We start from the raw sequence: 25,629 nt of genomic DNA, 5'->3' as shown, positions 1-25,629 counted from the left end.
CGGGCTGGAGTGTTCAGTAGTAATGCACCCATAAGAATGAAACTAATTCATTTCTTTTGCCGATAACATAAACATTTTATTTCTCATTTTACGCACCAGATGGCAGTACCAGGATATTTTTAAGGTAATTTTATATAATTAGATTATTTTAAACTAGATATCTGCACTAATCAAATACGTGTTTTTGGCAAAATAGGCAGTTTTATGACCGTTTCCTTGAAAATTAACTGATAGTTACGGGGTTAAATTCAATCAACCGTCAAAAAAGATTAGAGGTTGAGAAAAATTCTAAAACCTATTTAGATGTGTCCTATTTAGATGATCTTTTTTTAGTTTTCACAAACCGATTTTACACATTTACTCTTATCAACAGTAAATATCATGCCTAGCATCCAGATTGTTCAAGACTCAGGTTGATTTGTTTAACAAAGAATCAGTATATTAGGCAAATTTAAAAGATTGTAATAGTGATGTTTTTTTAAATTGTAAATTCTTTCAAACTTATTCCAGGCAATTATGGTAGTGCATTTTAGCATATTACTATACATATAAAACTTATTAGATTTAAAATGTCTTTATAATGACAAAGAAACTATTTTAGATATTTACTCAGATTGTCAGTACATAAGCTTTCCGATCATCGATACTAGGGACCCTGGTCTATTTCTCTTTTTAAAGAAATAATAGTAATAATTGGACAACTTTAAAAAACTGCTATTTTGGTGTTTTTCATATTACTCTCACATTAATCCAGACAGTAGTGCATGTTTTTGCATGTTTTCAAACTGGAATAAGGAGAAACTTGTTTTCGTACAAAAGAAACTGGTTTTCTCTACTTCCCACCTTCATTGAAATCATTTTGCCAACGCGGTCAGGAAATAATACAATTTTGTCCCAAACGTGAAAAATAACCAATTTTAAAATTAATGTTAACGATATGTAAATGATTTTCAAAATAAATTAATTCTAACGTCTATTTTTATAATTTTTTGTAAAAATTCTTCTTTAACATAATAAAAAAAATTTAGGGATTTAAAATTGAGTTAATATTTAAAAATGCTCTTTATTTAGCAATTTCTGGTTTCAAAATTTCTATTAAATTTTGCCACATTTGCTTAGTTTAATACAGCAATGTTTTTAAAAATTAAACTTTTTGTATAATTTAATTTTGCTTTTTAATTAATCATAAGTGACAAAGATAGAAATTGAGAAAATTTAGGCATTGGTCAAAAAGACCAATAATTAAAACATATTTCTAGTCCTTACATATTTTTGTTAGCAAACCCCTATTAGTTCTTTTTCTTTCTTTAAATTTAGTCAAAGTTAGCTTAAATTAAAAATTACAATACCAAAATGTATTTTGCCTTGATTTTGATTTTAAAAAAATGCTATTTTGTGATAAAAACACAGATAAAAACATAAATTAAAAAATCAAAAGTAACAAAACAGCTTGAATTCCATTTACATCAATTGATGCTTTAGAGCAGTGTTCCCCAACCCCGGTCTGTGGATCAAATGGTACTGGGCCTCCCATTTCATTGAAACTGAATTTAAATTCCTAGCTTTATACCCCAATTTAAAAATATCTGTGTTCCATTAAAATTTTTTAATATTTGTAATGTATCATTGTCTCCGATTACCCCCAGATGGAACCATCTCATTGCGAAGAACCAAGCTCAGGGTTCTCATTGATTTAACATTCTAGTAAGTTTAAATGTTAAATCACTTAATATATATTTTTGGTGTAACTGTATTTTATTTTGAAGGCATGTTTAAATACAATCAGAGTCAAATTTAAGTGGTGTCAAACCAATAGACCACCATCAATTTCAAACCCTGAGTAAGATATATGATGGCGGGCTCTTAGGACCTGTGACTCTTTAGTAAATTTCTTTGTAATTTTGAATTTTTCCAGTTTTTCTGCAAAATGTTGCTTTTATTTTTAACTTAGATAATAAAACTTAAATAAACCTTTGTCTAAAAATTTTGCTTTTTTTTTTTTTTTTTTTTTTTTTTTTTTTTTTTACAAAATTATGTAATATTTAGCATGTTTTCTATCAGAAAGTTAATAATTGAATAAAACGAAATAATATTTGTGATGAAATATTGCTGTATGCTGTAAAAATATAATCTGGCATTCTGTTGAAACTTTCCTAGAAAGCTTAGTAAAGACAGAAAATTCAATTTCTATAAATTAAGTGGGAACTCTGTGAAACTAGATAAAATGTGAGCAGGTAGGTGGACCCTCTTTCAAAGGGCAAGTGATTGGGGGTGGGTGATTTTTTTTTTTCTCGACGTTCTTCAAAGAATATTCTGATGTTCTGGAGGAAATAGATTTTCGGGTTAAAAAATTTGGATAAAGAGGAAGAAAAACACATGGTTCATAATCCATTCAGTTAATTTGGCTCTGGATCGATAGCACTTTGCTATATATTTCAAAACATACATAATTCAAAGTTGTTGTCCAATTGAAATATGACAAAAATAACTCGCATTATTCTAAAGTTTTAATGCAGTTTTTTCTGGCTAAATGATATCTTCTTCAATCAGTATTTTTTGAAAAGTAGTTAAGTATTATACTTTTGTCTATGTTTAGATTTTTGATAAATATCTTTTTTGCATCATTTAGGTTTTAAAAAAAATCAGAATCATTCTGGTTTTAATCAGTTTAAACAATAATAAAAATCAATTTTAAAAAGAAAAATTCTAAACGCAAGCAAATTTGCAGTATTAAATTACTTAATCAATATTATTGATCAATATTTCTCCTAATTTTTAACCTTTTTTCATACTTCTGTTGAATGATGCTTGATACTCTATCATCAGAAGATTGCTAAGAACAAAAAAGAAAAGAAAACATGAAAAAAACAAATATCAAAAATTTTTCTCCAAGATGTCAAAGGCCTATTAAGGGTTAAGCCACTCTAGGATTTATTAAAAAAAAAAAAAAAAAAAAAAAAAAAAAAACAAAAAAAANAAAAAAAAAATTCCCCCCCCCCCTCCTTAAAAGTGAACCGAACATTAGAATAAGCCTTATGTTAGTATACCTTTTATTTTTGTTGTATATGAGTACTAATGCAAATGCTATGTATGTTTCATATGTCTTGTTATATGAGTACTTTAAGTTGAAGATGGCAAATGAAGAGGACTCTTAAAGGGTTATCAACCATTCTAGGATTTATAACCTTTCCTTTTCCTTAAAGGGTGCTTTGATACCTCAACCTAACATTAGAGATAACCTTACGCTATTACACTTAAAAAAATTCTATGTGAACTAATGTAAGACTATTTTTTATTTGATTTATATATTTATGTTTTATTTATTGTTTACTTTAGGATGCTAACTTACTTAGTTTAAAAGAAGTTGTGGATGTTTTATGTGAAGAGGTGTTACATTCACGAGAATTAGTTGCAAATTCTGATCAAGAAATAAGCTCTCTTCAGAAGAAATGTGCTGAACTTCAAGATCAGGTTACTGATTACAGTAAGCAAATTTGCTTTTGTGCACTATTATTTTTTTATTTATTTACTTTTTTTATTAACCTTTATATGATCAAAGTAATAAGTTAAATTACTTGATTAAAAACTTCATTCGCTTCGAATATATTCCAATTGGAAATAACAGTCATCTTTCCAGTACTCAAAGATAGGTGCCCATTTTAAAGACTTGAGAAACATGAAAGAGAAGAAACAAAACTGATTTGATGAAATGTAAGGTTGCCAATGAAAAATGGAAAAATAAAGGTGAGAAATAAAACTTGAAAAACCACAGAAGTCAAGAGAGAACAAGAAAAACCACCGTAGGCGAGAGGAAAATCAGGGTAAAAAAAATTTTCATGCGCTATGGAGAAAGAGAATCAAAATTCATATGAATGAAACGAGACTCCAGGCACCAAGATAAGCTTATGTGGCTAGGGTGAAATAATTTCGGCATTGTTGAAATTCAATTTCTGACCAAGATTCCAACAATGTGCAGCAATTGATGATTTCTCATATTCTTGATATCTATCATCTTCATTAAGTCTAAATTTTAAAAGGGTGTCTATTTTGTCCGATGGAGCCAAGGTTGCAGTTACAAAAAGTGTTATAAATGGCCTAGCAATCGTCAAAAGTAGTAGTATCTTTAAGAGACTTTAAATTTGTTAACAGGCATAAAAATGACTTTAAAATCAAAATAGGTGAGAATATTAGCAATTTTATAACAGACGGGAGAAGAGAAACAGTAAAATAACAAATTCTCGATAAGGATTAGAGTGTAGTGAGTTTAGCAAGAGCTGAATCAACTATTGAATAGTTAAATCCTCAATTAGCAGCAAGCAAAGTGCACAGAGAACAAAGGTATAAAATGCAGACATTTTTGACAGTTAGAGTGATTAAAATAAACATGAAGGGACAAAGAGAGCAAAATGTTTACTATAAGCAGTGGTGGAAAATTATCAGAGTATTTAATTGCAAAAACATCTAAAAAAGGTAAAGTAAAATTAATTTCTGCATCTAAAATAAATTTAATGTTTGGGTCATATGAGTTGACGAAAGAAAATAACTCTTGAAAATCAGTATCGCTGTGTTCTAAGCAAACATATTGTCAGCATCTTTTCCACTATGAAAATTTAAACAGTTTAAAAACTTTTCCTTCAAAATAATACATGAATGTGTCGCAAGGAATGGAAAAGAGGAGGTTGTTCATTAAATCCTCAATTGTTTTCTGGAAATTACCGTTGTATTGTGATTACCATTTTTAGTCACATATTCATGCATTACTTTGGAGAAAAAGTTTCTAGGGCATTGAAATTCTCATGTTGGAAAAGATGTTGACAATACATTCGTCTTAGTATACAGTGATACTGATACAGTGGCGAAACTATAACCTCTTAAAGATCCCATTAGTTTTGATAATTGCTGGGGCATTTACCACATTCCTTGTCAGTGCGACTTGGGAAAAATCAGACAAACAAGACATGCTTTAAAATTTCGACATTACCAAAATTATTTAGTCCCTATTCACATCAGCTCGTCTTGATTCTCTGGAATCTTGTTTTTTAAGTTTTGTTTCTCACCTTTATTTTTCCATTTCCTGTTGTCAACTTTACGTTTTGTATTTCAAATCAATTTTGTTTCTTCTCACTCATTTCTGGCAAGACTTAAAAATGGTTATCTATTTGTGTATGCTCTTGAAACATCAGCTCGTCTTGATTCCCTGGAATCTTGTTTTTTAAGTTTTGTTTCTCACCTTTATTTTTCCATTTCTTGTCGTCAACTTTACGTTTTGTATTTCAAATCAATTTTGTTTCTTCTCACTCATTTCTGGCAAGACTTAAAAGTGGTTATCTATTTGTGTATGCTCTTGAAACATCAGCTCGCCTTGATTCCCTGGAATCTTGTTTTTTAAGTTTTGTCTCTCACCTTTATTTTTCCATTTCTTGTTGTCAACTTTACATTTTGTATTTCAAATCAATTTTGTTTCTTCTCACTCATTTCCGGCAAGACTTAAAAATGGTTATCTATTTCTGTATGCTCTTGAAACATCAGCTTGTCTTGATTCCCTGGAATCTTGTTTTTTAAGTTTTGTTTCTCACCTTTATTTTTCCATTTCTTGTTGTCAACTTTACGTTTTGTATTTCAAATCAATTTTGTTTCTTCTCACTCATTTCTGGCAAGACATAAAAATGGTTATCTATTTGTGTATGCTCTTGAAACATGTTGACTGGTATTTCCAATTTGTATATTTTTGAAATAAATGAAGTTTTTAATAATATCTTAACTCTTCAGTTTCTAAATTGTATTGAAACTCTTTACATTATGCTAGAAAAAAAATCCTTCATCCACTTTTCCTAACCACTCATTTTTCATTAAAAAAAACCCACTTATTTTATCTTTTTATAGATTTTTGACAATTAAATGAGTTCAGAATGCATGCAGTATTTGTAAACACAAAAAGTATTGGTTTTTTGAAAATGAACCAGGTTGATCTAAAATCTGCAGTGACTCAAACTTTTAACCCTTTTCTGATTTACTTAAACATATTTTTATCATTAACTGACATAATTAAAGGGACTTCAATTAATGGGGAAAAAATAGTCAATTATCTCAAATGAAAATTATGATTTTACAAGTACAAAGCTTATTGTAATGTGAAAAACAAGGATTTTTGATGCCCAAATTTCTGGGATTTTCTTAATTGAACAATTTTTATGCAGTCCTGATTGTTTAGTTTTTACTGTAATCAGGAATTTTGGTAAAAGATCATTTTATTTTATTAAATATTTTTTTGTATAGTCTGTTAATTATTTAATTCTGCATTTTAGATCCTCATCTTTGATGCACAAATAATAATTTAAAAAAAAATTATGCTTTTGATCTTCCTTTTATGCAAGAAAAGAAATTTGGGTCATTAATGAAATCAAAATATTTTGGTTGTTTTAAAAAATGTAATGCTCCTTTTTTTCTCCCTTTTAGATGCAAAGATAAACTTTCTTACAACTAATTTGACTCACCAAGTGAAGCTTAATACAGAACTCGATGCACAATTAACATTTAGTGTTAATGAAGCTTCTGCATTAAGAAGAAGCATTGAGGAAAATAGGTAATCTTGATCTCTGTTAAAAAGATATTATTAATAATTATTTTTTAATGTCAAATAAAAATAATGCCTAGTGGCTGAGCAGTAGGGCGGTGCGTTCCTGTGCCACAGGTCTGGGGTTCTATCCTCATACCAGACAAAGTAAACTCAGTCTCTCATCCATTCAGTGGGTCAATAAAATGAATACCAAGCATGCCTGGGAACTAAACACAAGGGTTTCTGCATTTTGCTTTTCACCCAGCCATAATATCTGCTTCTCCACCCCAAGGTCAAGAAAACTGGAATGGACACAATAAGTCTTGACCCTTCACTGAGTTAAGTTTTTAAATAAAAATGAATCCAAACAAGCTGGGGCGTCCTCATGCATAAATAAAAGTTTTACTATTATATTTTTCTACAAATACATCTTTTAATGGTAAGAAAAATGCAATTTGAATTTAGATCCGGATGCTGTGTATTCTGGGCATTCCTTTTTACAACATCGAATTTAAAACTGTCTTTTCTATATTTTTTAGATTTTTTTTTTTTTTTTAGCCATTTTCACATGGTTTTTCAAATTCTGGTATTTTTGATACAGCAGTATTACAATAAATCATCACTTTTGGACATGCCCATTTCATGATAATTCCAACGTAAATCCATATCGTATTTCAGTATTTTTTGCTATTTTTTACACAGTTTTTCAGACTGATATTTTTGTGCAATGTTATTTGAACTTGAGTGATCACATTAATCTATCATCAATTGGCGTCATTTCCGATAATTTTTCTGCAGTTGTTACAGCTATTTATCATATTTTTGGCCAATTCCACATCGTTTTTTATTTTTTGTATTTTTCACATCTATACGGGGTTTTTATTTGACTCGGTGACTTCGCTTTCAGAATAATTTATGATGTATAAAATGTATATCTGTTTATGTTATTTCCTTAAATTGAATTAATTTTTACATCCTGATTAACTGCTCTGTTCTTTTAGAGTGACCACTTTAGAATCTACAGGAAGTACACAGGTAAAGTGTTATATTATTTGATTTACATTCAACTATTTTAGGGATAAATGTTAAATGTTGATTTTCTTAAAATGATTATTTTTGCAGAAACAATCCATTAATTCAAGCTCTTCTTCCTATGATATGGGCAGACTACGAAGTGCTGACACTCCCAAGTAAAAATTTTAAATAGAATAATTCTTATTTTTGAAAGGTTTTAATTTCTCTGATATAATTTTAATTAGTACATTCCTTTTTTTAAATTATTTTTTACAAAACACTTTTCTTTAAAAAATAAATATTTGCTAAGAATTTTCTTCAAATTTGAATAATTCTACTGAAACCTTTTTGAGTACTACTTAATATGTTGTTTTAGGTGCTGAAGTGATTTAAATTTGTGTCAATTGTAAAAATTAAAAAGAAAAATATTTAATTATAATTTTTTACTAAGTTAGTTAGTTTTATTTTTTTTACTCTGTATTTTTTAGATTATGATAATAAATTATATGTCCCGTTCATGTTGGGGGTACCTGGGATCAGAAAGAAATGTTTTTTTTTTTTAATGTAATTATCCTCTTTGTTAGGAACCTTGTTTCATCATTCAGTATGCAAATTTTTGCCACTTAAAAATGTTTCACCTTTAGAATAAATAAAAATCCGATGGTGCAATATTGAGTGAAGCAATACCTCAGACCGGAATTCATTAATTTTTTTTTAGATTTAGTCTTTCTAATCAATACAAGTTGAACATTTCAAAAATACAGAATTTTAGTTTGTAAAACCTTCTTTGGTATTTATGAATGCATAATACACTTGGATAAATGTCAGAAATATATTTAATGGCAAATGTTGCATTGCAGCCATTTTAAAATGCAAAAAGCATACAATACATTTCTGTTGTTCGGCTAGCCATTTTATCTTTAAATTAAGAATTTCTCACAAGATTTAAAATTACATGTTGTGATTTGTATTCACACAATTAAGAAAAAACAAATTTTTAATTAAAACATTGATAACACCGTAGAACAAATTTATTGTTGTATCTATACAGATACGTGATCTTACTTAATTCGATTGTGTGGATTTCAAATCTGAATTTAGTTTTGTTCCTAAGGCTACACATTTTTTTTATTACATTTTTATTCTATTTTTTATTGAAATGTACAAATTGAAAAACTTTATATATAACAAGGATTCCGTAAATATTGCGACAAACTTCTTCGAAAGTTAGGACACATCATCGGGTTTAAAATTGCTACTTACCTAAAAGTAATGTTGTACTTCCTTATTACCTGTTCAGAAGCACACAAAGAAACATTTCATAATAGGGATGCGCTCCTAGTGTTGTATGATGAAATTTCTGAGCACATGGTGCCTAGCGTTTTTAAAAAGTGTTTAAAGGTGCTTTTTTTCATTGGGTGTTTTTAAAAGTGCTTAATTTTTAATTTTCAAAAAGATTTTTCTCTTTGCCATGCCTATTTTCGCCATGTATTATGCAGAAGCGTGCTTTTCACACTATTCTATTCAACGTTTTCACAATGCATTCAATCCATTTCACCGTACCATCAATTAGTAGCGTATGAAAGCGCTAATCGTTTTACATGTTTGATGAAATACTCGCGTGTGCGTCCACTGAGCTGGGTTCGGAGAGATTCTTGCACTCTCATGTGCAACTCTGCTGCATTTTGCAAGATATTCTCAATTTCAGGCTTCATTTTCTACCCTTTGATATTGAACCAAAAAATCTCTTGATCATTTTATAATAGCTAAAATAATCAACAATAACAGAAAAAAAAATTTCAGAAACTAGTTATTTTATCATGATCATGTAAAGTATTTGAAAATAATTTTGCATTTTGTTAATGTATTCAAAATTCGTGCATCATATCAAAAATAGCGGTATTTAAAAAAACCACATGAATAACCACTTAAAAAATAAATGGCGTGGATTTACGAAAGAATCGGCTGGAATTTAGTGCTTCAGAAGGTGATAACTCAAATTTAAAATTCACGTGGTGTTACATCACTTATTTTAAAAATATCGCTTTTTAAAAAAAAAAAAAAAAAAAAAAAAACTATTGGAACTGAAATCTTATTAAAAATATCAGAATTTAAAATAAGCAAAACTCGAAGGGTTTGAAAAAATTGCATTTAATTAGGCGGAAATCATTGCGAATCAGGCATATCAAAAAATCACTATTCAGATTCCTGTATAATAACAACATATTCAAATTTTTGGAATCCAAACATTTCAGCTTTTCTATATTTGTTCAATCACTTGTTGGTAAAATGCCTAAATATAGAAGTATTTGTAATAAAATAAAGAGCAAAGTATTCTAAAAAAAGGTCATGAAAATTTGATTAATGGTCATGTATTTTTTGTATCGATTAAAAAGTGTTAACTGTTCTTCTCAAATTTTATATTCATAGATCTGCTCAAAACTTTTCCATGTTTTTACCAGAAATTGGAAGTTCACCACCTGTTAAATTGAACAATACAGAAGAGGTATTATTTTAGGTTTTTACAAATTCTTACTTTATCCTTTATTTTAATTAGAATATTTGTTATGTTACTTATTTTCTATAATAAAAGAAAATCTCCTCTTCAACTTCTATTCAATTTGTTCACTATTTTAACTATTTAACATGTTTTAACTGAGAAAATATTCAGAGATTAGCGAACTCGAAAGCGTCGATTTACTCCTTGAAATTTGGGTTTATTTACATTAGAGGTCTTTTTATACCTCTTTCAATCATGGGGTGGTTTGCCAGATGGTAATATTGTCATCACATTGTGTGCCAAATAAATAAATAATTAGCATATCTTATGTTTAAGTGATTTTTAGTAGTTTATTTTATCTGTAAATCACTGGTTTGGATATTATGTAAAATAGATAGTAGGTTAAATGCTGCTTTCAAATTGGCTTCTTCTGTCTATCCTTTAAAACTAGGACTGTGTCCATAGCCTTTCTGTTCAACAAACAAAACAGATGAGTTATCATTCTATAGTCATATTACTTCTTCGGAAATGAATTGTCTCTGATGAAAGGTTGCCTTTTTAGGAAATGGCTACAGCAAAATACTTAATCTTCCTGATGAGGGCTCTAATTTAACGTTGGTACGAGACCATTAAAATTTGACTAAGACTAGCGATCAATATAAAGGGATGTGCTGACTCTGTTTCATACTTTGATCTGAGTCTTTGTTGTAAAACGCATGTTTGATCTTAATAAAGCCATTGCACTGCATTCTAATTTTTCTTTGTAATTCACTTTAACTTAAAAAAAAGAAATAATAGATACTTGTAAAAGGACCTGTGAATATGTGTATGGACTAAGAGTAGCTTTTAGTTCCTGGTCCTTTGGACAAGTGGCTAAATTTTATTAAATTATATTCCTGCACATAACTTTGGAATCCTATGCTAGGTTTCATAATGATGCTTGTTCAGAAATATTAAACTCTGAGCATGAATCCAGAGCTGAATCTTGACATAGTCACAGACTATGTCATTTAATCCATATAGATATAAACTGTTAAATGGCTAGGAGAACTAATAACACCAGTTTTTGATGTGTTTAACTTATTACGAACTACCCAGCTACAAATTTTCTGTAAGGAATTCTGTCCTAAGCTTCAGCCCCTGTGTATTGCTATAATTTCAGGCAAACCTACATTAATAAATTTTGTTATTAATGTTTCATTTCCTGATTGTGAGACATTTAGTGTGTGTGTAATGTTCTATTTCCAATGGTGAACTAAGAAACTCACAAATGATATATGTCCTTGTTTTATTTTATTGCTACGAAGGAAATTCCAAAAGTAAAGCACTCACATCACAGCCAGTTGTTAGCCAAAGAGGACATGGAGATTAAGACTTCTTTTTTACAGCTTGATGGTATTAATTTGATCTGTATTGCACATGGGTCTCAGATTAGCTGGTACCATTTGATCTGAAACCCATTGAACTTCAAGCCACCATCATCGTTACATAATACCTTTGTAACATTGTGCAGGCAAATTAAAAAAGAAACAATTTTGTTGTTTAGAAGAGCTAAGCTTTCTGACCACTGTATCATACCTGCCAAGTCTCCTGATTTTTAACGAAGTCTGTTGTATTTTACGACTGTCTCCTGTTAACCTGTATATTCTCAAATTTCTCCGTATTTAAAATTTTAAAAAAAAATTGGCAATGAAATATCCACTAATGGTAAAATACTTCTCTTATTCCTCTACTGATGGTGCTATTGCCGCTACTGCTGTATGTTGAGTATTTATAGTTAGAGTAATTGTAAATAATCATTATAATAAACAATCATAATTATAAAAATCTTCTTTAGATTAAGATTTATATACATATTTTTTACATCGCTGAATGTAAGTGCTTACATTATATTATTTCCAATTTTGAATTTCACTTTTTGACTTACATGATTATGCATGATGTATCAAAACTTTACTTGTACCCCAAGAAATGTTGCTAGTAAAATCTCCGTTATTTTATTTCTCCATTATTGGCAGGTATGCTGTATTATGAAAAATTCATTTTCTGAATATTGTATTTCTGTATTACAGATGTATCCAGAAAGTGTGAAATCTCTTTTAGAGTTAACAAATGAGATTTTGAATACCCCGGAAGAGATAGAACTGCCAGAAAGTAGCTTGTCCTTCACAACGCAAATGTCTAGCATACCTCAACAGCTATCAAACATCTTAAAAGAGGAGGGCATAAGCTCCAGTTTTGAAGTTATGGTAAATATGCATATTCTTCCCCTTATCGGAATACTTTTACATTTACTTCAATTACATATCATTTCTGCATATGTTTGTTTATTCATAAAATTTTTTTTTAATACTTTTTGGGTTTATTTTGCCTTTAATTGTTCATAACTTTCAAAAAAAAAACTTATCAAGGATAAGTTATGTTTAATATTCTCTCACCTCAGATTTTTCAATGAAAAAGTTTCTACATTAGCTAAAATGCAAAACTCTTGATAGTTAAGTAATACAACTAAAATGCCAGCTATAAATGTCACTCTCTACTTTTGTGGACGATAACTCCACAATAAGTGTTTTATGCAAATAACGCTAGCAAAGGTAGGAAAAAAGTTAAAATATGAAGAAGAAGAGTTTTTTTCCTCATTTAGTATCTAAAAATTGAATTGCTCTTTTAAAAAAAAATTTAACATTAATTTTACAAAAAGCGTTATTGATTTTTGTTAAATTGGATTTAACAAATCAATTGTTTTGGCCCATATGTCTTCAATCACAATAAGCTTTACTGTTCCATGATGAACAAATATAACATAAATTTCAATAAAGAAAGCTTTAAAATCACAAACTGTAAAATTTTTACTCAAACTTCAATGGATTTTGGTGTCACAATGGTACACCTTCATCAGTTGGATAAAATTATGGATGATATTAATCAAACAGAGGCAATATCATACTAAAGAAAGAAATATATGGTTAAAAGATAAAATGACTAAAGATTAAAAAATGTATCATTTTCAAATATTTGGAGAGAGAAAAATGGCATTGCAGTCATTAACGATAGAGTTTTCATTTTTCCCAAAATTCCAAATCAACACATAAAATACATATATGGATTTTTTAATAAATATTTAAAAATTATTTAATTTTTTAATCTTCTGTCGTTTTATTTTCTTTTAACTGTATATCTCTTTAGAATAACTGTATATCTCTTTAGAATAATATAACTTCTGTCAGATTAAATAATCCCTGTTTCTACCATTCCTGTCTTTTATACTACAGGTGAAGGTGTTCTATTAAGACACCGAAACGTGTATAGGTTTTGATAAAATTTTAGCATTTTGGTTTTAAGTGTTATTTTTAATGGATTTAAATATAGTATACCAAATTATTTTGTATGTTCTCAGTTGCATTTACACAGGTTGCTATACTACTGCTATGAGAAATGTGCTACAATGCTGATTATTATCTTTTCTTTCCAGATCCATGGCTTGTACTGGGTGTACAGAAAAACTTTGAGTCACAATAAATCTTTACTGTACCAAAAGAAGTATTTACTAATGCTCCTTAGAGGTTATCAGTTGACTGAAAAAATGACTTTATCGTGTGTGAATCAAATGGGGAAGAACATTATGTTTGAGAACAATAGTCACAGTTCTTTTACATCAGTGGATTCTCCAGTCCGTGGACGTGAACTCTTCCGTTCTGTTGCATACGTCGTAGTGGCCATTCAAAGAATGAAATATTATGTGCGAAGGTGGAAACTTTTTGCTAAAGTTCCTACTTCAGACATTGTGAAAGCAGAAGTCAATTCTGTATTTCAAAATTGTAGAAGTTCATCACCAAGTAAGTTTAAAGACAATATTTAGAGTTTTTTTTTAAAGTGTTTAACATTAAAGGTCTAATTTGTTTGAATTAATAGTTGGTGAATTGTAAAAGTTTTAGAATTATTTTAGCTCTCTTGGAAAAATAGATGTTCAGTTTTTCCACCCATTGCATAACTTCATTTTAAAGTTTATGTAGGATCTTTCTTCTGTATTTTTAAGAAGTGTATTTTCTCGTGAATTTTTGAAACTTTCTGATTTTTGTTTTTTACGAAGGGTTTTCTTTCCTTTTTTAAGTTACGACTTTTTTTTTTATTGTTCTTGCAGAAATAAAAATTTAAGTTATTGAGAAAAGTGCATAGAAATCATTTGTAATTAAAAAAAAATTTAATGTTAAATGTAGAAGAAATTAAAACAGGTTTTTTTTTTTTTTTTTTTTTTNTTTTTTTTTTTTTTTTTTTTTTTTTTTTTTTTGTAAGGTATTGCAAGATTAGCAAATCAAGTGAATGAAGTTAGACTTTTATTTATTTTTTTTTCAATTATCAGGATGTGTAGCGTTTTTAAAAAGTGCTTAAGGTGCTTATTTTTGATTTGCGTTTTTTAAAAGCCCTTAAAGGAGCCTTTTTTATTCGAGGTTTGTAAAGAGTGCTTAATTTTCTATCTTTTTAAAAAAAAGATTTTTTCTTTGCGGTATCGATTGTTGTTTTAAACTACAAAAAACTGCGTGATTTTCTCAATTTTCTCCAATATTTATCACTTATTTTATCATGATTACATAAAGTTTTTGAAAATGTTTATAAATTTTATTGATTTAATGTTTATAAATTAAGAACTTTAAACGATAGGGGGAAGAAATAATTTTTATTACTGCACAAATCCTAATTATGAATTTTTGTTTTTTTGAAAACGGATTAAAAATATTTTTTGAGTGCTAAAAATGTGCTTATTTTTTATTGAAAAATATGACACACAGTTAATACACAGTATAACCCAAAAGTGATTAATGGAAATATATGTATCAACTGTAAATTAGATTTCATTTCCTTTCAGAGAATAGTGATCTGTTTCATTTAATAAAATTGTGATAATTTGTATCAAATATAATCAATGAAAACATCAACTTGACCAATGGGAAATTAGACTTATCATTCGTTGTGGTTTTTGACTTTCAAATAAGAACAATTGTCATTTTGAAATTTAGATCTTAAATTCATATCATTACAAAAATCTGTCCTTTCTTTTAATATTCAAAAGAGTCTTTCAAATAAGGAGAGGGTATACATTATGTCATATATGAATAAAACTAAACATTTTTAATAAAGCAGAAATAATACCTCATTGGCAGACATACTTTAGTTTTGATTTGATTCTAATAATCAAAAACCTTTTTTCATGTCTAAACATGGAATGAGTGAAGAAAATATGTTAATGCAGGGAGAAAAAAAATCAGAAACAAGTTCTGACAAAGGAAAAAGAGGTTTATACAAAAGAAGATTGGATACAGGCCTGCAATATAACACTGGAGAAGAAGAAAAAATTTCTTCTGTTACATAAGATTTTTGATTGATTTTAAATATTTTATTATCTCCAATTTCAAATCTGTAGCTAGTTTCTTATTCCAAACTACAGTTTCCTTGAAAATGACATTTTTAGTCAATTTTTGTCATAATGCGGGTCTATTTTGTCATAACAGAGGACCACATAAATGTTACAACAAATTTCTATGTTGTTAAGTCACATCATCGGAATTAAAATTGCATACGAACTCCTGCTGGAAAATGTTACACACTGCTATAGGCGCACCACTGTTATCAACCATTTCTTCGTGTCCTTTCGAACAAGTCGTAATAGGAAAGTACCCCTAGCCGTATCCAATGACATTCCCGGGCATGAGCTCCAATTCAGTTTTAATCCTGATGATGTGCTCTCACTAAGGGTGATTGTATTTCGGATTATTAATATCATTCTTCAGCGTCTAAAAACTTGAAGCAGGGCATGTGATTTTTCCAGAATCCAGAGTATTGCTTTGTATCTCAAGACCATAGGTGACATTATCAAACTTGTGTGAAACATTATCAAATAATATCAAACATTGATTTTTGTATTTATATGTGATTTAAAATCTATGCATTAGGACTTGTATTCACACAATCTACAAGTTATGTATTGTGAATTGTATTTGGGATTTAAAAATTTAATTTTGCCGTTTGTATCTTTGCATTTTGAAGTCCAATAACTCTTTTCATATTCACGCTATTTTAAAATCCAGTATCTCAATTCTTGTAAGAAGTAAGTTTTTTCTTGAATTAATTATTATAAAGATTTGGTATTCTTCATTAGTAGATAATTTTATTATAAATGTTACTTCATAAAATTATGTTAAATATGAAACATGCATGGTATATAAATTGTTATCTTGATATCGATTTTTTTTGCACATAAAATTTTCAGGTTTTTTCAATTTGTGTCACAATTACCCCTTCCTAACTGCCCTAGAAGTTGTTGCAACATTTACATGATCCTGTTTTATATATAACGTTATTAGACATTTTTTTTTTAAAAAAATTATCTAAAAATGTCATTTCGAAGAAAAAAAATCTATAGCTTCAGGCGCATAACTACTTTCAGATTTAATATTCACACACTCCAATTAGGCAAGATCAAGTATTTGTGTAAGGGCAACAAACACCTTGTTTCCTCGTTTAATCACACAATAGAAGGAAGATAAGAAAGTGTCATTGCATTAACGATCACACAGTGCTCAAAATTTTAAAAAAAAAAAAAGCAGACCACTCTGAATAAGTTTTGATCTAGTGATCCGATCTTCACAATCTAGGAGTCAATCTTAATTATTCAAATGGGTGACTCAAGTGTGCTAATTAATTAATGCAGATGATATTTTAAGTTACAAAATCGGTCACAAATATGTACTTTCTCTGGAATAAATATACCTCTTTTTTTGGGGGGTGGGGGACAGTTTCTGATTTCTGACACCCAAAATATAGGAGATAGCTATAATCTGGGAAATACAGTCCCAATAGTTTGGACCCCATAATGTTTTTTTGTGTGTTTTTACTTAAAATTATAAAATTCATTCATCAAAAGATAATTTAATGCAAGAAATAACTTTTAGTCAATGTTTATCTTATTTTACAATAGTCGAAAAATTTTGAGTTGTTAGATATAAAAATTTTTACATCATTTTAAAGTTACTTAAAATAAATCAAAAATTTGAGCAAAATCGGTCTAATATGATTAAATGATTTAAAATATGATTTTCCTTCTTAACTCGATTTCTTCGGAACTATTTGACCGCTTAAATTTTGTATTTTGCATTAAAAGTTACGTTCTTTAAAATGATTTAAAAAATTTATACCTTGCAATTCAAAATTTTTTAACTATTAAATAAAGTAATATAAAATAGTAAATATTTACAAAAAGTTACTTTTTGCATGGAATTATCTTTAAATAAACAAATTTTATAATTGTGTTCATAATTTTTTCAAGTTGCTTAAAAAGTTCTTGAGATATGGCATAATACGCAAAAAGAAAAAATTAATATTAGGGGGTCTTATCTTTGAACAGCTCTCCTGAACAAACTATTCTGACCTTATTTCCCAGATTGCAACTATCCCTTATATTTCAGGGGTCAGAAATCCCCAAGTCCGTTGGAAAAAAAAAGTATGTTTATTCAGAAAAAGTATGTTTTTATGTCTGATATTGTAACTTAAAATATCAAAGCTATTTAGGGAAGCTGGTATTTTGATCACTGTACATTTTAATTTCTACATATTGCAAACCAAAGGTTCTCCCTCTACCTTTTCTGCATTTTCATGTTTTATTCTCCCTTTCAGTGTTTCAGTACTATACTGTACTAAGGTTCTGAATTATAGATCTGAAACTATAGTATGTCTTTTTATGGCATAATTTGTGTTTATTTCATGTTGCTTAGCTTTATCAAAGTTTATGGAGGAATTTTACTCATCAATCTCTGTGCTAAAACTTACTTTCATCATGTTTGAATTTCTATTCATACTATCAGATAATATGGCAACTAATTTAACGAAACATACTAATTCAAATCTGCTTAAAAATTTTAATTGCTTAAGTGATTTGTCTCTGGTATTAAATTTTAATATTCAATTTTTTCTTTCTCCGTAAAATATATTGCCATCATTAAGTTTGAGATTGAGTTTGAATTTTACATTTTTATATGCACCTAGCTTTTGAAACTGATTTATTCATCTTATTGCTCAAAATATAAAAAATTCATTTGTTGGTGTATACTTTTTAGATTTAAAAAAAAAGGATTTTAGGATGTACGCAACAATTTAAAATGACTTTTTTTATAATGTACGTTGTAATGTTTTATAATGTATAATTTCATTATTAGATAGTTTCAACATGTCATATCTATCATTATCATCAAGATCTGCATCTGTTTGTGAAAGTGAAAAAGTACATGCCGGTATTAACAGTAGTGCTTCTTCAATAAGTTCAAGGTATGCACAAATATATTTATCAGAGATCCTATGAAGTCTGAATTTGTTTTATTTTGTGACTTTTTCAAAACTGTTATGAAAGATTTTTAAATATACTTACAAGCAGAAAATTTATATCTTGGTAACTAAGTTCAATAGAATACATTACAAAGGATAAAATATTCAAAATTTATTAGTTACTCAATCAATAACTAAATTACATTCATACTAAATTCGCTAAGTTAATGTGGATGAAGTGAAATTGTTTTTGAAGCTGGATTTTGCCAGTGTCTTCTGTCAGAAATTATCTTGTTTTTGCATGTTTTGGATAGTTCTTGAATATCGGGAAAGTTCCAGCAAAAAATCCTTATGTAACTTTAAAATAATAATCCGCTTTTACGCACAGAAAATATTCTCCGCATTTTTACCTCCCGCCAAGATAGCTCGTATTTTCGTAATTCAGACGTCGCTGCTTTAAACAAGCCTTTTGGAAGTCCCAAGTCCGGACCAGCTAAAATTTCAATTCTTATTCACGCGATTTGAATATCAAACATATATTTTCGTATTTACATGGTTTGAAAGGTGTACATTGCAATTCTTATTAATAAGATTTAAAAATGGATATCACGATTTGTATTTGCGCGCTTTTAAAAACCTATGTAGAGATTCGTATTCACACGAGTTTAAAGTCCAATGTCGTGATTTGTTCATGCGGTTATGATATCAAACAGCGATTTTCATATTTATATGTGATTTAAAAATTACACATTGTTATTTGTATTTAACGCGATCTAAAATTTATGAATCGTGATTTGTATTTACGCAATTTAAAAATTCTCTTACGCAGTTTGTATTTTCTCATTTTTAAAATTCAAGATCGCTATTTGTGTTCACACGATTTTAAAATCAATTATCGCGATTCTTGTAAGAAGTAAGTTTTTTTCTTGAATTAGTTGCTATAAAGGTGACTGTTTTTCTGTCAACAATTATTAGTATGTATAGGTATTACAACATCAGCGAAACTGGAAGAGAATATATTCAAAACTTACATTCTGTACTAGAAAATGTGACACACGCAGGTAAAGAAAGAAAAAATGGGATTTGTCAAAAGATGTTTGAAAATGGGTTAATGCATCACCAATCTGTTTCCCCTCATTCACAAGCTGCAATACGAGCAATATGACCTTGTTAAGGGATTTTTTTGCTTGTTTTGTGAAACTTGAATCATTTGCAGCAAATTAAGCAGAAAGAAAAGATATAGAAAACAAAAGCAATCTCTTAAAAAGTTATTTAATTTCTTTCTTTTTTTTTTTGGAAGAAGTACCTTTTTTTTTTTTAACTCAGCACCAAAATCCAAAATTTTAAAAATAATGCTGATGTTTCACGGGGCTTTAGCTAGATTAGATTATAATATGAACATAGTGATTCCAATTGTAAAAAAAAATTTTATTTTCTAAATAATTTAAAAAGTCATGTTACTGATATATTTGCTATAAATCACGTAGCAGTATTTATTAAAAGCAAGGGAATGTTAATGTATGTTCTCGGTAATTTCAGTTTGCTAAACCAGGCAGTTTCTCAAATAATAATTGTCTTCTTTATGTGAACTGAAGAAAAATATTATTTCTAGCTTTATATTTTCAATTGGTAACTTTACTTTTTACTAAATGTTAAGTGTTGATGTTAAGTGTTCATTCATATATTAATAAATTAGTACCGTCATGTGGGGCTACTTTGTGCAGGATTTCGCAGTTTTTGAACTTTGACATGTAAAAAAACTATGTTAATTCAAACTTTAGTAAAATTTATCAATATTATATTCCTAACTGGACTAAGACGAGTGAATTTGATCAATATTGGCATTATTTGTATGTAATATTTACAAATAATAAGTCAAAACATGCCTTGCACAGAGTAAGTGGGGCTGCTAAAAAATTCCTATCGCTGCACAAAGTAGCCCCCAAGTGGGGCTACTTTGTGCAGTGATAGGAATTCAGTTTAATAATCATGTTTTTAGTAAAATATTGATATAAAATTGTTAAAAAAGTTAATTGTTGACATTTTTAAAGACAAAAACATCAAGATATGTAAAGATATTAGTTTGAAAATAATTTTCAGCGTTAAAAAACCATTTTTTTTGAAGAATTTTTTCTTAAAAAGAATGTTTATTTCAAAACATTTGAGTTTAAACAAAAGGAAACCATATACTTTTTTTAACATTGAAATGGATGATATTTCAAAAATAATAATTATTACATATTCATTAACATTTATAATATTGATAAATTTGAACATAACATGCTTGAATGAACATGACAGAACTTGCTCTTCAGTTTCTGTCAAAATCACCTGATGTCCTATAAAATATATTTTTATGTGTTAAATCGTTTGATTAATTCATTAGAAAAATCTTTGTAGAAGAAAAATAATAGTTTACCAGCACGTTTCACGTGTTTCTTGTGAATTTTATTAGAGATAGTATTTCTGTGGATTTTGTACTTCCGAGAAGCTTCTGCAATCGACATACCGCCAGCAACTGCTTGCAAACATTGTTGCAGCTTTTCTAAAGTTTAATCACGTTAATTTCTCGTTCCAGGTATTTTTTTTATAACGTCTGACAATTTTTCTGTCGAAAAAAAAAATAACGAAACTTTGCACAAAGTAGCCTCACAGTACATTTTTTTTTTCATTTTCCGTTTATTTGTTATTAATTTTCAAATTTTTTTAACCCTAACATGATATGATTGTTTATTAATACATAAATAAAAAAATTTGCACTTACGACAATTGTTTTATCAGCGTCTTTGCATTTCGCAGCTAAAGTTTCCACGCGCACTTTTCGACGTCCGACGCTCTCGGAAAGTTGTTGACATTGGATAAACAAAACACACTCTGAGATTGTTTTAAAATTCGAAAAAAAAATTTTAGTAATAGAGGAGACTTCTATCTTCAAATTCCACACATCTTTAGCATGAAAAAAACATAATACTGAATAGCAGCACTTGAAAAGTGCCAAATTCGAATTTGCTCAAAGTAGCCCCACATGACGGTACACAATTTTATGTCAACACTATTTATTATCTTAAAATGTCTGGAATTTTTTTTTAAACTATTACACACATGTAAAATTTATTTGTGTGGAAATTCAGCTTTTTTGCCTTTTGACCATTCTCATCCCTGATTTTAACGTAAAGTTGACTTTTTTTTGCTGTGAAATGCTTGCAGAACGTTTGTATTTGAATCCTGTTCCAAAACATTTGAAAATATTCTGCTTATGGGTGAGCCATTAAAAATATCCTGTTAGCTAAAAAAATTCTTACCAATAAGTGGGGAAATCAATTCTTGTATGATTTTAAAACATGAAGAAAAAAACTCAAACCATTACGATGACAAATTAGAAACTTATAGGCTGATAGAGGCAAGGTAGCATGGAATGGAATTCTGAGGAAGGCTAGGTCCCCATCAAGGCTGTTGCTTGCGCCAGTGGAGATAATTTTATTGGCTACTAAAGTCCTTAAGATTTCGTGTATCTAAAATACTTCAGATATTATAAAATAGGATATTCAGAATTGCCAATATATTTATTTCTAGGGAATACAGTACAATTTAACACCAAGAGCTTTTAAACAATATAAAATCTTAAATTTAAATTATGAATGAATTTCTGCTTCAATGTAAGACTGAAGAGATACCTGAAAAGGCTGTGTCATTGAAAAAATAACCCGAAGTTTATTGAAAAATGATCAAAAGAAGGAAAATAAATCCAGCTTCCAACCATCTAGATTCAAATATTGTAGTCATCGTGAATTAGATTTTCCTATATGAACACTAATATGTAATCAATATATATTATACAATATATTGGAAATCAAAATATAATAATTATTATATTATGGTGGCAAAGTGTGAAGAACACTTTGAATAAATGCTAAAGGTTTTTTTTTTTTTTCATCTTTCAAAAGTCTATTTTTCGCAAAAAGTGTTTACTTTTCTCTTTTCCAAAATGCGATTTCGTTTGTCATCAAGAGTTATGCGAAAAGCATGATTTTTAACGTTATTACGATTCATTTAGCATATACGGAAGCACCGTTCACTTTACATATTGGATAAATTAACGTGCAGATCCTCGTGTACATACACTGAGATGGATTCTTGCACTAGTATGGACCATATAGTTTCTGCTTGACCGTGCAATTATTTTTTTATGACAATGATGTTCAGCATCACTAATCATTATATTTTTATTGTAAGATTATTGGGAAAAAAATATTTATATCATTTCGTTAAAGAAATATTGAACCAATTTATAAGTTTTGATAAAAAGTAAATAAGAGACCATTCACTAATTTAGAATTGTGATTTGAATTTACTTAGGTTATCGTAATTTGCTTAATTCTCTACACATCTATATCAGTATACATTTCTTGTTTTGTAAATATCAAGATATTCATCTCCTAACTTTTTTTTTTTTTTACAAATTTAAATTAACTAGTTGTATTTTTGAATTATAAGTTATTACTTTTAAACAATAGAATAACAAATCTTTTCTGAATATTCTTCGAAAATTAATTTTTTGCATTCTCTTGATTTTTTTCTATTTACATATGAGAAACTTTCAACGAAAGGAAGAAAAAAATTTCGCAAGTATGCATGTCCTAATTTTTTTTTTCTTTTTTAAAAAACTTGAATATTTTTGATAAAATATTTATAAGTGTTTAATAGCTTTTTTTTTTTTTTTGAAAATTTGATTACATGCCTAATGGTGATTGTTGTCGACATATCGATGGTAATCAGAATGTGTAAAATACCAAAACCTTTGTAAATGCCCTACTTTAGTATTTTATTCTACTTTTGATTATGATTCACTTTTTTGAGGTACTATTTTGAAGATGTGATTATTTGAATAGTTACCGTTTATAGTCTGTTTAGTGTGCATGAAATTTGCATAGAGTCACATAACCCTAAGATATACACTACTGATATCTGTTGTCCAATTATTATATTATATTATGTTTTAAGAAATCTTTTTTTTTTTTCTTGCTGGTAATTATGTACTATTAACATTTTTCAGATCTGGTACAAAATCTAAAAGAAAGTCCAAAGCGGATAAAGGAAAACTTCTTGAATATGTGCAAAGATTAGACACCCTTCAGAAGCAACTGGGACTTGACAGCCTCAGATGATAAATCTGTAAACATCCCCTTGTGCCTGCCACAAACGAAGCGTTCAATTTTACTCATGCCAAAGATGTAAAATATATCATTCACTTTTTTGTAAAAACTCTAAAATTTTTTGCGAGTGAAAGATATTTATTTTATTTTTATGTACAAATTTGTAAATTTTATATTTATGAAACAAATTGACTATATCATATGTTTTTCTATTGTGCCTTGACTGACTGCTGATGATATGCTGATAGCAATTAAAGTGCATTGAGAGTCATTTTAAAGTTTTATCGAAAATTAAGTCACAATCTATATCATTGTGCATGTTTTACATTTTAATTTGCTGTGACTTTATATTTAATGTGTGATTATTTTTTAATCAGATTTGTTGTGGTCTATGCCTGCCTTTGAATAAAATGAATATATTTGTTTTGTTTAAATGTGTTCTTTATTTATTTTGTATTTATCAAATTGATATAATAAAATATATATCAGATGTAAGAAAAATTACTGAAATCTATATCTTAAGAATCTTACTCAGTCTTAAGAACAGGAATGCTTGGAACAACATTGTTCAGCAAACCAAGGCCCGGAGGTTTGCCATTAAACAAATCACCAAAAAAAGTAATCACATTAGGGCTCATAAATCAATATGTAAAAGAGAATGCTGTGACTAAAATTAGATAAACCAATTTAATTACCCAATAAAACTTAGAGGTATTTTTATTAATTGACTTTTATCTTCTCTTTGTTTTTTTGTTTTTGCTATCCAATAAAACACGTTTTATGTTTTAAAAAAGGTGGATTTTTTAGTCGTATGTAATATGATTTTTAAAAATAGCGAAAGAACTTTTCTTTGGTTACGAATGTAATAACTTGGCTGGCAGTTGTCCATGCATTACTTCAAAAAAAAATAAGGGGGTAAAATTTAAAAAATTATATAATAGGAGGATAAAATTGTTGAAGGGAGATTTTGTAAATATTTTGAGCAAATTAGAAGAGTTTATCCATGCTAGGGCTATTGTTGTATCTGAATATAATATAACTTAGTCTATTTCGAGTCTTATTGCAGTCATGACCTGTGTAAGTTGTGAGAGAAGTAGATAGGAGGAAAGCTCGAACCTAGGGATTGTGATGGATTTGGTTGGTGCAACCCGCGATTTACTACAAAGAAGTTGGGTAGTTACATCAGTGGAATTAGATACATTTTGTACGTAAATGACTACTCCCAGAGCCGGATTATACCTTTCGTAGGCACAGAGCCGGATTATACCTTTCGTAGGCCCCAGGCATAGCCGCTTTTGGGCCCTCCCCTCTTTTCAAAATATATGCTAACATTTTCTTGCATATTTTTTTTTTACATTTCTATTAATATGGATTTTAATTTACGAATTTGTTTATTGAACTTTATCTGCAATACCGACATACTGCCGATATTGCAGTTGATATCGATAATACCATTATGATTAGTTCGATCGATAACTNTTTCATTATAATGATATAGAACAACAAACCAGCAAAGAAAACAGTGAAATTGATAGTGAGATTAATTACAAGAAATATTTATACAGTAGAGAACCAATTATCTGGGATGCTCGGGACCATCGCTATCCCGGATGTCTGAATTTCCCAGTTTTCTGGATCGACCAAAAAGTGTCATTAATCGATGTTTTATCGAACCCGAATTACAAGGAAATTACACAAAAATTTGTCAGAATCTGAGATTAAACTAAAAACGCAAAATTTGGTGAAAATTTACTCATCCGTTTTAGAGAAAAACTTTGTAAATGAATCGTTACTATTTTCAAATATGAACTAATGAAATAATTTATATGAACATAAATCTGCACAAGAAATGTTGAAGGCTCAAATTAAAGATAAACTTGTGAATACTTTTCCTAACGTTCACATTGCGTTAAGAATATATTTGTCGATTCTTGGTTGTTGCTTGTACTTTACGTCGCACTAGAGCTGCACAATGGGCTATTGGCGACGGTCTGGGAAACATCCCGGAGGATGATCCGAAGACATGCCATCACAATTTTGATCCTCTGCGGAAGGGATGGCACCCCCGCTTCGGTAGCCCGACGACCTGCGCG

The 25,629-nt window shown here is 28.9% G+C and overlaps 2 protein-coding genes across 9 annotated transcripts in view; one reads left to right on the top strand and one right to left on the bottom strand.

Annotated features, from left to right (window-relative positions):
• The window catches only part of LOC107446576 (golgin subfamily A member 4), a 97,905-nt gene extending 73,935 nt beyond the window's left edge, over nucleotides 1-23,970 (top strand). For all 7 annotated transcript variants that reach the window (XM_071186741.1, XM_071186740.1, XM_071186742.1 and 4 more), the window contains 9 exons: nucleotides 3,337-3,484; nucleotides 6,457-6,583; nucleotides 7,558-7,591; nucleotides 7,679-7,746; nucleotides 10,001-10,076; nucleotides 12,143-12,319; nucleotides 13,543-13,906; nucleotides 18,278-18,386; nucleotides 23,437-23,970. In XM_071186741.1, coding sequence (XP_071042842.1) covers nucleotides 3,337-3,484; nucleotides 6,457-6,583; nucleotides 7,558-7,591; nucleotides 7,679-7,746; nucleotides 10,001-10,076; nucleotides 12,143-12,319; nucleotides 13,543-13,906; nucleotides 18,278-18,386; nucleotides 23,437-23,548 — 1,215 coding nt within the window. In that variant the 3' untranslated portion in view covers nucleotides 23,549-23,970. The remainder of the gene's footprint in view (nucleotides 1-3,336; nucleotides 3,485-6,456; nucleotides 6,584-7,557; nucleotides 7,592-7,678; nucleotides 7,747-10,000; nucleotides 10,077-12,142; nucleotides 12,320-13,542; nucleotides 13,907-18,277; nucleotides 18,387-23,436) is intronic.
• LOC107449418 (uncharacterized) overlaps nucleotides 1-25,629 on the bottom strand; it is a 314,197-nt gene that overhangs the window by 135,719 nt on the left and 152,849 nt on the right. The gene's annotated exons all lie outside the window — the stretch shown is intronic.

Source organism: Parasteatoda tepidariorum, chromosome 10, assembly GCF_043381705.1.
Source record: "Parasteatoda tepidariorum isolate YZ-2023 chromosome 10, CAS_Ptep_4.0, whole genome shotgun sequence".
Classification (NCBI taxonomy): Eukaryota; Metazoa; Arthropoda; class Arachnida; order Araneae; family Theridiidae; genus Parasteatoda; species Parasteatoda tepidariorum.
This window is presented reverse-complemented; position numbering and strand designations above follow the sequence as displayed.